This window comes from Euprymna scolopes, chromosome 36, assembly GCF_053919585.1.
Source record: "Euprymna scolopes isolate OS-2025 chromosome 36, ASM5391958v1, whole genome shotgun sequence".
Taxonomy (NCBI): domain Eukaryota; kingdom Metazoa; phylum Mollusca; class Cephalopoda; order Sepiida; family Sepiolidae; genus Euprymna; species Euprymna scolopes.
In genome coordinates, this window is record NC_136517.1 from 5,218,076 (window position 1) to 5,232,542 (window position 14,467).

The 14,467-nt window shown below is 35.7% G+C and overlaps 2 protein-coding genes across 2 annotated transcripts in view; one reads left to right on the forward strand and one right to left on the reverse strand.

The window, feature by feature from the left end:
- Positions 1-838, reverse strand: part of LOC145260295 (WD repeat and HMG-box DNA-binding protein 1-like) — an 89,869-nt gene extending 89,031 nt beyond the window's left edge. The window contains exon 1 of the mRNA XM_080118148.1: positions 665-838. Within this exon, the coding sequence (XP_079974274.1) occupies positions 665-750 (86 nt within the window). The 5' untranslated portion in view covers positions 751-838. The remainder of the gene's footprint in view (positions 1-664) is intronic.
- Positions 839-1,001: 163 nt separating this feature from the next.
- LOC145260296 (uncharacterized) overlaps positions 1,002-14,467 on the forward strand; it is a 35,368-nt gene continuing 21,902 nt past the window's right edge. The window contains exon 1 of the mRNA XM_080118149.1: positions 1,002-1,041. Coding sequence (XP_079974275.1) covers positions 1,032-1,041 — 10 coding nt within the window. The 5' untranslated portion in view covers positions 1,002-1,031. The remainder of the gene's footprint in view (positions 1,042-14,467) is intronic.

Below are 14,467 nucleotides of genomic sequence, written 5' to 3' on the forward strand. Positions count from 1 at the left end.
TCGAATCTATGTGTACAGTAAAACAAACCCAGCGTAATTTTAGATTGTACTGACATTTTTTTTTAAAGAGTTTCAGTTAAAGAAAATAAAAATACCTAGAATTTGATGAAAACGATCGTATTCGTAAGACACAGGAGAGTTCAAAAGGGAGGTAATTTTCAGTTTCGATTTAAACAAGATGGCCGCAATTTTTCACCTGCTAACACGATTAAAGTTTTTTTTTTATTCAGTAATATTCAGGTAATTTCGCCTGCATAATTTGGAAGATACCATTGTAATTTATTAGAATTGACAAAAATAAAATCAGTAGAATCCACTATTTTTTTTTTAATCTAAAAACTCCATTTATCGACTACAAAATTTCGTCCTAATAGTGTAGAAGCGTCGGTTTTTTTTTTGTTTTTATACGCCTTAATATCATTTTAATTTAAGGTATTTAGTTTTCTCTCACTGCTAGAACTGTGACACCATGGTCGGAAAGTGAGGTTGAGACGTCAGTACTCCCGAGGAGAGGCACTAGGCACTCCAACCTGCAAAAAGTGCCCGAGCAACCCCGACGGCATTCTCCAGTAAGGGCTAGTCAGTAAATGGTTATTTTGTTGTTGTTTACTTCTATGAAAAGTTTTAAGATTTAGAGTTCGAAAAAGAAAAGATATATATTTACCTCCCTGTTTCATCATAGCAAACCTCTGTGTGTCCCGGGCAATGACCGTATCGAATAGATGGTTTTAATTCTTCCGTTTCTACCATCTTTTTTCTTTCTAAAAAAAAAATACTAAACTTCTAACAGATAAAAGTTTTGTTGTCGGCCCCAAAAAAAATTGCCTTTCCCGCCAACAGTAGTTCGGCAGTAAATGATTCTACAATTTTTTCTTTAATTAAATAAATTAAAAGAAAATACTTAAATATTTTTATTTTATTTAAAAATGATTAATAATCGATTCACAATAAAATCATATCGCTATATTTTGCTTTTGATCAAATTTCATTTATTCAGTGCGGAGTACGTAGACATAGGCCAGCAGAAAGAAATGGCGTCCGGTGAGTATTTCACGCGATTCCTCTTAACTTTGCCGATGTTGACAATTTGACTTTATTTTTGTTACATATGTTTACATTGAGTTTAGTTTTCATGGCTTTCTTTTTGTTATCATTAAGTCCTATAAAATTATTTTAAGTAATTTGGAAAATATGTGTGATCCAAACGATATTTAAGGATTTAAGACGACTTGCTTCCTCCGTTTTTATTGTTAATGGAATATTTTCCAAAACTTACAGGAAAGTGTATTTTCTATATATTTTTTTAATTGGGCTTCGTTTTTTTTTAATTAATTTTTTTATTTCATAAGTTTTATCGATGCATTTTATTGTAATAGTGACTAATAATCTTAAAGAAATAAAAACTGACTTGAGCATTTTTAAATATTTGTGCCGGAGTACCAACAAAAACATCACTGGTTACGTGATTGAACGCACATTTTGTACATATATATATATATATATATATATGTATATGCTAATAATCATATGTTTTTAATCTTTTTCTTTTTGGATTTAATGGGCATATGTTTGTAAATAAGCACAGGAGTTTAAATACTTTTCCAGCGTTTTCTTTTCAAATTTTATTTACATGAATCGCAATCAGCTGATTTAAATGTATTCAACGTTGTTATTACCATGCGTACGACGACGCCTACCCCAAAATATTAATTTGTGACGCGCTGACGCGTATGTCATCAAGTAGAAAATCATTGTGTTAAAAATATCAATGAAAATATTTTAGTTTAAAATTATGAATTATTAAACAAACGAGGGCGTTTAGCAGTATAGACAACAAAACGAAAAAGTGGTTATCTCTCTCATATATATATATATATATATATATATATATATAACATGTTACCAAAGACAAAAAAAAGTTACTCTTCTACCTACTCGGATAAGTTTTTTGTAGTTTAACTTGTTTGAAAGTGTTTGTTTACTCGGAAAAAATAGTAGTATGGCTGACATGAGACGGTCATCCTGATGACTCTCGATAATATCTCAAAAATCGAAAATTAAACAATACTAATAGAAATTCACCCACTAAATATGACCGTGATATTTATTAGGTGTGTTTCTGCCAGTTTTTTGTTTTCGATTTTGAAGTGATTATCAAAGATCCGTGTGCAGATGGTGTCAACCATGATTATTTTTGTTCTGAACTAACCGAAGTAAACACACGATTTCTTTTTGTACTGGGGGAGGGGGTGCTTGAAAATAAGTTAAAATAAAATAATTCGGGATAAATAGAAAAATAACTTATCTTGCTTTTTTTTTTGCGCTTCGTCTTTTCTGTCTTCGGTCAGTGGCTGAGAAATCCTTCTTAACTGAGACAATTTTTAATTTTGTTCCCATTTAGAGTGCCCCTTTTTGGGGAGCTGGATTTTCCCCACATGAAAAACCCGACCTTATGTCTAACTCTGCCCTCGTGGGGAGGCAAGTAAATATGAACATTTATTTGTTTTATTAACACTTTTTCGTTTTGTTGTTTATGCCACAAAATCTCCATAAAAACAAATGTCTGTTTTGAATTAAGTGTTTTTATTTATTTATTATTATTTTTTTAATCTTTATGGATCCATGGCTAAAGTCGCTGGTCAACAGTTTTAAATGACAGTCTTCTGCAAGTTAAATCCTTAATCCTTTTACTATAATTAAAACAACAACAAACACAAAATTAAGAATAAAAAAAACCCGAATGTTTATACCCGGGAGTATCCGGTGGTGAGATTTAGGATCTTTGTTGAATGAAATCACTCTCAGGTCAGGTCAGGTCAGGTCAGGTCCGCTCTCACCTCAGGAATTCGTAGTACCTGTCAGGTTCTCAGGTTCCCATGGGTTGAATAGAAACAGTCATTTACAGACGATTTATTTATTTGTTGAAAAAAAAAAAATGCGCTTGGAAAACATTGTCCGATATCGCTACGTTCGAGATGCCATAAACTCAACCAACAATCGACACGGAAAAGGCAGCACTTTTTTTTATGCCCGCCACCAACCCTAATCAAGTGTCTCGCATTATTCGAATTAATCAATTGATGAAAATTGATCTGCTTCTCAAATATTTAAAAAATAAAAGCTGGTGTTTAGATATTTGCGCAGTTTATGGAACGTGCCGAAATATTTAGAAAGCCATTCTTAACATGAGAGGGGGGGACTTTTTTTTTTTTTTTAACTATTCTGTACTTTCACCTAACAGTTTAATCAACAAGATACTGTAAAACTTTACTTTAAATTGAAAATCATATTAAAAAAAAAAGTATGGTTCATAAACTGCAGAAGCACCGCACCGGTGTTTATTTTTACGTTTACTCTGAATATTATGCGATTTTACATTTTTTTCGGTTTTCAAAATAGAATTAACGTTAAAGTGTAGTGTCTGTTCTGATACTATACTTGGTAAATGTGTAGTTTAGCGACGTAAATTATTTGCCAAACAAAAAAAATTATAAAAACTATTTTTTATATAAAAATCATTAGACTGAAAGGCTGAAATAAACGCAGAAAAAAGTTCATTTTTATTATATTTTCATCATTTTTTATTAGACTAAATATACAACATTCAAGGCCACGGCAAGCTGCAATGCTGCATTGCTTTTAAAATTTGGCCTTTTAAGGATAATCTGTCAAATCTTAGAAAGGCTAAATTTTAAAAGCAATATGGCGACCTCAAATATCGTACATTTAGTCTATTAAAAATGATGAAAAAAATAATAAAAATGATTTTTTTTTTCTGGTTTTATTTAAGCCTTAGGGTATAATAATGCGTTTTATATAAAAATATATAATTTTTATAATTTTTTGTCTGTCAAATAATTACGTTGCTAAACTACACATTTGCCCTATACTTTTTCTGTCCTCGGTCAGTTAGAAATCCTTCTAGACTGCGACAATTTTTATTTTTGTCCCAATACAGAGTACCCCTTTTGGGGGAGTTGGATCTGGGTGGGTAGCAATTTATTTCTGCTCGCCTAACTTTTGTTCCCGTTTATCTGCCTCCTCACGAGGTCAGAGTGAAACACAAGATTGATATTTAATGGGGGACAAAAATTTAAACTGCCGCAATCTAGAAGGATTTCTCCTTCACAGACGAATAACAAAAGATAAAGTATAGTATCATAACAGATACTACATTTTAACATTAAATAAACCGGGGGAAAAAAAAAATCATAAAATGGGCAAATGTTGAGAGCATATTCCTCATGAATGACATTTGCTAACTTGACTTTAAAAAGCAATAATTCGTCCCCACTTGGAATACGGGTCCTTAGTGTTCGTCAAAGTTGGCAAGATGTTCTAATTCTCTTGAGCATCTACAGCATCATGCCATCAGATATATACATTTTTTTTTTAACTTGTGTTCACCCCTAACAAGACATATCGCCACTTGGACGTAAGGGGCAATTATTTGGGACCATGCCTAGAAAAGATTAACAAGATGTTGGTTTACGTTACATTTAAACTTCTACATATCATTACAGTCAGGGAATTCCAAAGTCTAACTGTTCGAGGGAAGAAACTATTAGAGGAGAAAGCTTTCTGGCATTTAGGGACCTTAACAGTGAAGGGGTGTGATTTTGTTGCTAAGTGGTCCAAGGATCAACCCCTGAGACACTCCTGCGTTAATGTTATTCTGCTTGAATATACGTCCATCAATGATAACCTTGCTCGTCCTATTGTCTAAGAAGAATCTAATTATATTTAGTATTTGTCCAGTTATACTGTACGATTAAATTTTCATCAGAAGCCCTTTGTGCCACACTTTGTCAAAAGCCTTGGATATATCAAGGGCTACAACCTTGGCTTTGCCTGCCTTATCCAGTGCATGGTATATGCATTCAGAGATGACTGTTCCCTGCCTCAACCCTGTTTCCTCTGGAGTATATATTCTGCTTGGATTAGATCTGTTTACTCGCCGAGATGTAACAGTTGCTTCTGTTGCCTACAGATTATTTCATGGTTCTTGCCCCACCACAATGCTTAAATATCATCCTGTGCTAAACAGACTAAATCTATGACAATAAACGTTTACATTAGAGCCACTGCATAATCACATTGGTGTTTGCTCAGAGATGTACTACCAATCTCCTTTTGTATTGTGTTCTGCAGTCCTGAACCTGCTGCCTCAGAACTGTCTGAATGAACATGTATCACCATCACATTTTCAGAGTTCTGTATTGGCTACCGTAATGTTCTTGAGTTTTATACATACCCTAATTAGCTTAGTAGCCTCTGTCTACTATTACTGACGGTTTTATGACCATGGCTTAAAAAAAGAGGGGGGGGGGCAAATGTAAAAATAAGCACCGGTTTTATTTTTTCAAATATTTAAAGCAAACAAATTTTCTTCGATTTTTAAATGGTTGCCATTGATTGGTTAATTTGAGTCATGTGAGACAAATCCTTGATTGTGATTGGTGACAGGCATTAGATGTGCTGCCCACTCGAAAATATGACTGATGGAATATCGAACAAGGAGAGACACATTCCATTGAAGTACCTGAAAAACAAACTCAGAGATACAATATTGTGATGATGGGATTGAAGTTTGATAGATCCGGTCCAAGAGGGGAGGTTTTGACAACAATACTCCGTGCCTGGGCAGATAGTGGCGTTGTAGAAATGTAGGACACTGGTAAAAGTGAAAAATGTTCTAGCATGGTAGAGAGAGCCCACTTTCCTTGCAACAGCCTTGACTATACCATTCATGTATTTGTTCTAAATGATGTCATCTGTGAGTGTTAGGCTGAGTGCTAGTAACCATGGCAATCATCAGTTGAAAAGGTTTCTTGTAATTGTTAAAGGAAAGTAGCTTTGTCTTAGTAGCATGAAATGTTGCCATCCATTTATGTCTCCATTCAACCACAGACTGGATATTTTTACAGATTTCTTTTTAAAGAAATAGTTTTGGTGGTTATTTAGAATCTAAATTTTTTAAATTAAAAACATTGAGAATTTAAAAAAAAAAAAAAGACAACATTGCAGAAAAATTTTTATAAGTACCTGTCACGGAACAAAGATGTCATATTCCTAAAATCACATAAATTGAGCATGTAGTTTTTTTTTGTTTTTGTTTTTTTTTTAACTAAGAAAAATCAAAATTTATGATTTTAGTGATTAATGTGAAATCATTAGTATTACGAGGCTGATCTTGTAAGTTTGAATTATTGTGGAGTTGTTAAGGATTCAGCTATTACCTTAAATATGTATGAATTCGTTTTGCCCACGTTGAGACTAGAGTGCAATGTCATCAGCATGTGTACCCATCTCCGACACAATTGTATCAGGGAAGTCGTTTACAAAAGTCAGGAATAATCAATTATCCAAGGATGGACTCATGGAGTACACCTGCATTAATGTTATTTTGTTTAAATGTACATCAAGGACAACCTGAATTTTTCTTTTGGTTCAGAGGATTTAATTATAGTAAATATTCGTCCAATTGCACTGTACAAATGAATTTTCATGAAGGTCTTCATACCAAACATTATCAAAGGCGGTGGAAATATGAAACTACTGCCCTAGCTTCATTTACCTTATCCAATGTATGGTATATGCATTCAGAGATGGCTGTTAAGACATCAGCAGTAGAAAGGGCTTGCCTAAATCCATACCGATAGTCAGAAAGACGTTTAGCATTAATGAGGTGGTAGATTGTTAGATTTGTTTTTGGTTTGTTTTTTTTACATAGGCATCACCACATTATCAAGGCCAATTGGCCACTCAAGGATAAGGGTTAAAGAGTGTACAGTAGAAATTGGACAATATAGTAATCATTAGTAATGAAAATTTGGTAAATTTGATAACTTATATGGAACGGCTCATCAAGAACTTATTTACGTTAGACTTGAACACAACCATATTGTAGTCAGCCGGAAAGCAGGAAAATGGAAGACAATTGTTTATAATTTAAAGATTTTAGTCAAGGCTTATTGGGCAATAAGCTTTGTAGGTCAGTTCTTTTACCAGAATTCTTGAACACTGGTACCATAGAGGATATTTTCATATGATCAGGGAACCAATATTCATTTGTTAGAGAGAACAGAGGTTAGATAGCAGATCAGACTGACATGCTTTGGAGGTGTCAAGTTTTTTGGCTTTTGTCTGTAGTGTGAATTTTGGGAAGGAGTAGCTTGTAGACTCCAAAGATGGAGTTTAAGGTGACCTGCTACGTAAATCATTCTTGGATAGCAGAGAGGATGGTTGATTACCAGTTATTCATAGCATTATTATAGATTTTTCAGAAATCCCAAGTTTCTAATTTCTGTGAGTTGTTGCGTTTTCTGGTCATCTCGTATACCTGCTTTTTAGCTGCTGCAATCAATTACACCCTTACAATGGTTTCTTGATGCTATACAGTTTGATTATTCATAGTTGATTTATAGCTGTTAAATGAGCAAAATGCTTGCTGCCTAGACACAATAGCAGCTGTATTGATCAAAATGATAGATTGGAGGAGAGTGGAACTTAGGGTTAGAATTTTCACATGGAGACATGCGTTGCTTTTTTCAGTTACGTCATTTGTACACTAATCAACAGGGAGAATAAAAATGTTTCATTCTATGGTGCATCTCTGATGTAGTCCCTGATGGAGGCCAAATTGTTTGACAGTCTGCTCTTATTTAACAATGTCTATCACTCTCGCTTCTGTGTGTCTCTCTCTATTAACTGTAGAATGTAACAGTGAAAGGAAAGAATAGGGTAATCCATTAATACACAAAAAAGGAATAGCAGCAGTAGTAGAAAACATTTAACCCATAGCTAAGAGTGGAGGGGGAGGGATTATAGTGAGCAGAAAGTGACTTATTTGAGATTTTAGAAATTAATTGGTTTTGAAAACTAACTTTTTTCTGTTTAAAACAAGCTAACATGAGCTTGACCAATGGGTTACCTTTATTTATAGTATATTTTTTTCCAACGTTCTTATCAGTTTATTCCATCTGGGGGCGGGGCATCTATAATATAAATCTCAATCATCGGTTTGTGTATGTCTTGCTAAAACTTTCGACACCCGCAACCAACACTTAAAAAATTCATAGTCTCTTGGCCAACAAATGTCCAAAAATTGGCCCAAAACATTTTTACCGTCAACTGGACCGTTTTCTACAAGGAGGGGAGGCAATATTTTTGCAAAGTCGTTCACAGTTTGTGACATTGACGTATGCATAAAACATGTTAGTTTGTACATCTGTGACGTAACAAGTCGCATGGGCGAGACGACTAAACAGTTTCCTTTTTTTCACCTCTTTTTCCTCTTAGTGTTACAGGTTCGAGCCTGGCTCTGCAGCTAATTTTTTTTTTTTTTCTTGCGCTTGCATGGGTACTCATGGGTATTTATTCTTTATAGGGATTTTGGTTGCTCAATAACCATTCTATTTTTTTTTTTTTTCTTACAAAAACTTTGCTTTCGGTTTCGCTTCTGGCTGATGGCACCCAAACGATGCCCTGCCCTCCTTTTCACAATTTGTTTTCATTAAAATCGGATTTACAATCGGACAATCTACCTCCCCCTCCCCTCGTCCCATTTTTTTTTCTTTTTACAACTAGGCAACGCCAGGCGCCCCCCTCCCCGCTAATCCTAAACGTGTGTGTGTGTGTGTGTGTGTGTGTGTGTGTGTGATATATACACACAAATAATTATAGTTTATTATTAGTCATCTACAAGGGTTGATTTACAACCACACCCAAATGCCTTTATGCTCATGTGTGTGTGTGTGTGTGTGTGTGCGTGGGGGTGGTGTATACCCAGTATTGAAGTGAATATAAATATTTAATTTGACTCATAGTAACAGTGATTAATCCTCAACAACAAAAGCTTTGCTTGTCTTGACTCTGTTGTGTGCAATTGTAGCATAGGGACTATTGCATATCTGCTTAGTTTTCGCCCACATTTCTGATATAATTGCTTGTTTCGATTGAATCAAATTGTATTTATTTGTAGACTAACACTTTCAGATAATTATCACCCCCACCCCTCCACTCCAAATAAAATTATATTATTCTTTTTTAAGCAATTACAGGTAAAACCCATGAAAAAGCTCAAACAATTATTGTAGAATTTAGAGTAGGGGATCAGTTTCATGTACTCTAAAAAAAATTTTTTTTCCTTTTGTTTATTTATTATTTTATTTTTGTTTACTAACATTTTAAGGTTATTTTAGTTACCGCCATTATATTTTTTATTTCAATTTTTAAAGTGTTTGGAATGTAATTCAATGTTTAGAATTACTTGCAATCACTTATTTATTTTTCCCATAAAAAAAACATTTTAACTTTTTTTATTATTACAAAACACTAAAACAGTTTTTTGACTTTAAAATTATAAACTGTAACATTAAAAAAAAAAAAAATTTAAACATTTTTTTTTTGCTTTTGCTAACGAGTCACGACTTATTAAGACCATAAGTCACTTGAGGATAGGGCTTGATATGATGGATGGCTTGTGAGTTGAATGATGAAGAATATTATGAGAGGATTGAAAATGATAAATGAAATGAACAAAATTTGATCAGATATGAGGACTGTTTCTTGAATTTGAATATTATGTTGTAGTATGCAAGGAACCAATCCTGTGATAATGTGTTTCATAAATGGAAGCTTCTTTCCAAGAAACTCTGGAAATTTTGCTGCTAAGCACATAGGAGATGAATTAAAAGTTCTTTATAGTTGTGGTATCAAAACCAGTTCTTGCTGTGAATGTCTTGCAGAGAGAAACCAGTGATTGAAGCTCAGTTGATCAGCTTCCATGGAAATATTAATAGAGAAAAACTAACAATGTCTTTTTTGTGAGAAAGATGCTGTAGAAAACGAGATTTTCTCCGCACGAAATTGTGACATCGATTTTTGTAGCATATTGAGGCAAAAACAAGTCACACCTTCCCAGATGTGGCAACAGTATGTCATCTGCGGACCTATCTGATTATTATGAGTAATATAGCAATGGCTTGAATGCAAGTCTTCCTTATATCTAGGTTATTAATTACTTCAATATTCTTGCCAACAAAAATTTGAAAATTTATTATACAAAGAACAAATGCAGTTAAAACTTTAAAAGTACATAAAAAACCCCAATAAGGTTGGTGTTTTCTTTTGTTGTTTTTTTAATCAACGTAACCCTGAAAAAATAACACCTAAAATTTAGAAAATAGATTCAATCCTTGGGGGTAAAATGGCCATTTTTATCATTTAATGTTATCAAGATGTACGTGCATCTTTTAATGTTATCAAGATGTACGTGCATCTTTTAATGTTATCAAGATGTACGTGCATCATTTAATGTTATCAAGATGTACGTGCATCATTTAATGTTATCAAGATGTACGTGCATCATTTAATGTTATCAAGATGTACGTGCATCATTTAATGTTATCAAGATGTACGTGCATCATTTAATGTTATCAAGATGTACGTGCATCTTTTAATGTTATCAAGATGTACGTGCATCTTTTAATGTTATCAAGATGTACGTGCATCATTTAATGTTATCAAGATGTGCGTGCATCATTTAATGTTATCAAGATGTGCATGCATCATTTAATGTTATCAAGATGTGCGTGCATCATTTAATGTTATCAAGATGTGCGTGCATCATTTAATGTTATCAAGATGTGCGTGCATCATTTAATGTTAACAAGATGTGCGTGCATCATTTAATGTTACCAAGATGTGCGTGCATCATTTAATGTTACCAAGATGTGCGTGCATCATTTAATGTTACCAAGATGTGCGTGCATCATTTAATGTTACCAAGATGTGCGTGCATCATTTAATGTTACCAAGATGTGCGTGCATCATTTAATGTTACCAAGATGTGCGTGCATCATTTAATGTTACCAAGATGTGCGTGCATCATTTAATGTTACCAAGATGTGCGTGCATCATTTAATGTTACCAAGATGCGCGTGCATCATTTAATGTTACCAAGATGCGCGTGCATCATTTAATGTTATCAAGATGCGCGTGCATCATTTAATGTTACCAAGATGCGCGTGCATCATTTAATGTTATCAAGATGCGCGTGCATCATTTAATGTTATCAAGATGCGCGTGCATCATTTAATGTTATCAAGATGCGCGTGCATCATTTAATGTTATCAAGATGCGCGTGCATCATTTAATGTTATCAAGATGCGCGTGCATCATTTAATGTTATCAAGATGCGCGTGCATCATTTAATGTTATCAAGATGCACGTGCATCATTTAATGTTATCATATAAAAAGAGGTAACTCTGATTTTTTTTTTTTTTTCACTTATTTCCTTTTATGCCGACTTGAGTTGTGTGTGTGTCTAGAGAGAAGACTGGACTGAGTGGAGAAGAGGGTGGGAGATAAAAGTTATGTTACACTTTTTTCCCTCGGCAATGTCGGGTAGGCCTGCTAGTGTTAAAAAAAAATGCTTGTGTTGTATGAAAATTGGAATAATTGTTTGCTTATTTGGTTCTGCGTAACAATTTATCTTTGTTCATAGTTTGAAACAAGATTATCTGTGTGTGTGTGTGTGTGTGTGTACAGTCACTGTATACAGTGACTGTTTTTATTTTTAACTTACAATTTATTCACTGATATTTTTATTTTTGAAAATTCTGATTTTTTTATTTATTTTTTTTTTTTTTTTTTTTATTCAATTTTCACCCCAAACAAGGCACAGTGCCACTTTGAAGCAGGGGGCTACTATTAGGGAATTAATTAGCGGGGTCATTATGAAGGGAGAAGAGTAGAAAGATGTTTGTTAACATTACACTTGAACTTCTGCATATCATTGCAGTTGGGAAAGCAAAATCCCGGAAGGGAGTTCCAAAGACCCGCAGTTCTGGGGAAGAAACTATTGGAGTAAAAGGCTTTCTTGCACCTAGGGATCTCCACTGTAAAGGGATGAGACTTAGTAGCTTGTCGGGTTTGTCGGGGGTAGTTACGTCGGGGAGGTACAAGTGTTTGCAGTTCGTCAGAGCATTCACCATTAAAGTATTTGTAGAACAGGCAGAGGGATGCAACATCTCGTCGATGGGACAGAGGTTGAAGCCCAGATGACAGTTCAGGACCTATCAGGTTTGCGACTCTTTTTTGAACCCTGTCCAGGAGCGAGAGACAAGCAGCAGATGCACCAGCCCAGATGTGACAACAGTACTCCATACATGGGCGAATGGTTGCCTTATAGAGGTATAGGATACTGGCAGGCGTAAGTAGTTTTCTAGCACGGTAGAGGGAGCCAACCTTCCTTGCAGCAGCCTTGGCAATGCTCTCAATGTATCTATTCCAGTTCATATTCCCTGTAAACGTTAGGCCGAGGAGTTTAAAAGAAGTACTTTCAGGCAATGTGTTCTTGGCCATTGCTATTGGTGGTAGAGAAGGTTTCTTGTAGTTATTGAAGGAAACAAGCTTAGTCTTAGCAGCATTGAATGAGACCAACCATTTTTGTCCCCATTCCACTACGGATTGGAGGTCATCCTCTAGTGTTTCTGCCATTTTCTTGGATATGTGTTCATTTGTTTTCCCCTCATATCTGTTATAGAGAGTGGTGTCATCGGCAAATATACCCATCTCCGAAACAATATTATCAGGGAGGTCGTTTATAAATATCAGGAACAATAGAGGTCCAAGGATAGACCCCTGAGGCACTCCCGCATTTATGTCATATTGTTTGGATGTACGTCCGTCGAGGACAACTTTGATTTTTCTATTACTTAAGAAGGATTTAATTACGTTATGAATTCTTCCAGTGATTCCATATGATCTAATTTTCCTTAGAAGACCATCGTGCCATACCCTGTCAAAAGCCTTAGATATATCAAGGGCCACCGCTCTACCCTCCCCTGTTTTATCCAATGAACGGTATATACGTTCAGAAACTACAGTTAAGATATCTGCTGTTGAACGGGCTTGCCTGAATCCATATTGTTTGTCAGTCAAGAGTTTAGCAGCTGTTAGGTGCTGGACTAGGGCTTTATTAACTAAGGACTCAAATATTTTGGCGAAAAGCGGGAGGAGGCTAATGGGGCGATAATTTAGTGGGTCAGTTCTTTCACCAGAATTCTTGAAGACTGGTACCACAGAGGCGGTTTTCCAGCAGTCGGGAAAACAAGATTCGTTAAGGCATTTATTGTAAAGTTTGGACAGAACTGGAGCAACCTCGGCAGAGCATTTTTTTAATAGCACAGCCGGGATGAGATCTGGTCCACATGCTTTAGAGGTGTCTAGGTTTTTTATAATAGCATGTACCTGAGAAGGGGTGATTTTCAAGTCGTCAAGTGTGGCGTCTGTTCGCAGAGGAAAATCAGGGAGTGAGTGGTGTACCGAGTTCAGTGTGGAGTTTGAGGCAAACCGACTGGCAAGCAGATTAGCCTTGTCAGTTGCCGTGCAAGCAACCTCATGATTGTTTGTTAGTGGGGGAATAATTGACTGTCCATTATTAACTACGCTGTTGTAGATTTTCCAAAAATCCCGGGTTCCTAATTTCTGTGCTTCGATGCGCTTTCTGGTGGTTTCAGAGTAATCTGACTTAGCTGTGTCTATCACTCTCTTACAATTATTTCTAGCTTCTATAAACTTCTGTTTATTTGAGCTGGACTTATGTCGGTTGAATCTGCGGAACGCATGCTGCCTTTGACAAATGGCAGCTGCACAAGCAGAAGTAAACCATTGGGGGGAGTGGGGCTTGCTATAGTATTTCCGTGCGGGAACATGTGCTTCAATAGCAGTTTTGAACCATTCAGTTGTCTCATTTGCACACTGTTCCGCTGGAAGTGTAAAGATATTTTGCCATGGGGCATCTCTGATGAGCTCCCTGATGGCTTCCCAATCAGCCTTTTTGTAATACCTCGTTGTTTTGAGTAGTGGGTCTTCAGTTTTAGGGCGAGAATTTAGGCTGATTTCTACCATTATCACAGCGTGATCAGCATTCCCGAGTGGGCTATGGGCATTTGTTGTACAGTCATTGGGAACTGTTGTCAGAAAGAGATCTAGAAGTGAGGCATGTTGATCGTGCTGGTCTGGGAAACGTGTCGGAAATGTAACCATCTGAGATAGGGAATGAGATATAGAGAAGCTATATGTGGCGCTACCAGCTACGTCTGTGTGATTTGAGAATCCTAGCCAGTTACTGTGGTGGACATTGAAGTCACCAAATACATGTATTTGTGCGCTAGTATCGAGGGAGAGTGCTATATCTATGCTGTCTGAGACTTTGTTTATTAGGGTACAGTCTTGGTTTGAGGGAGAGCGGTAGAGAAAATATAAGTAGCTAATATTGTGTTGCATATTTAGTCTGAAGCACATAAAGGCCTGGCCCTCTGATTCTAGTTTTATTTCTCTAGTTAGGGGGAGGGTGTTTCGAATATAGACTCCAAGTCCATGCATATGTCTGTCCGAGTCCTTACGGTAGAGTGGGAGATAACCAGGCATGTTAAAGTGGTTAGAGGGTATGGAGGA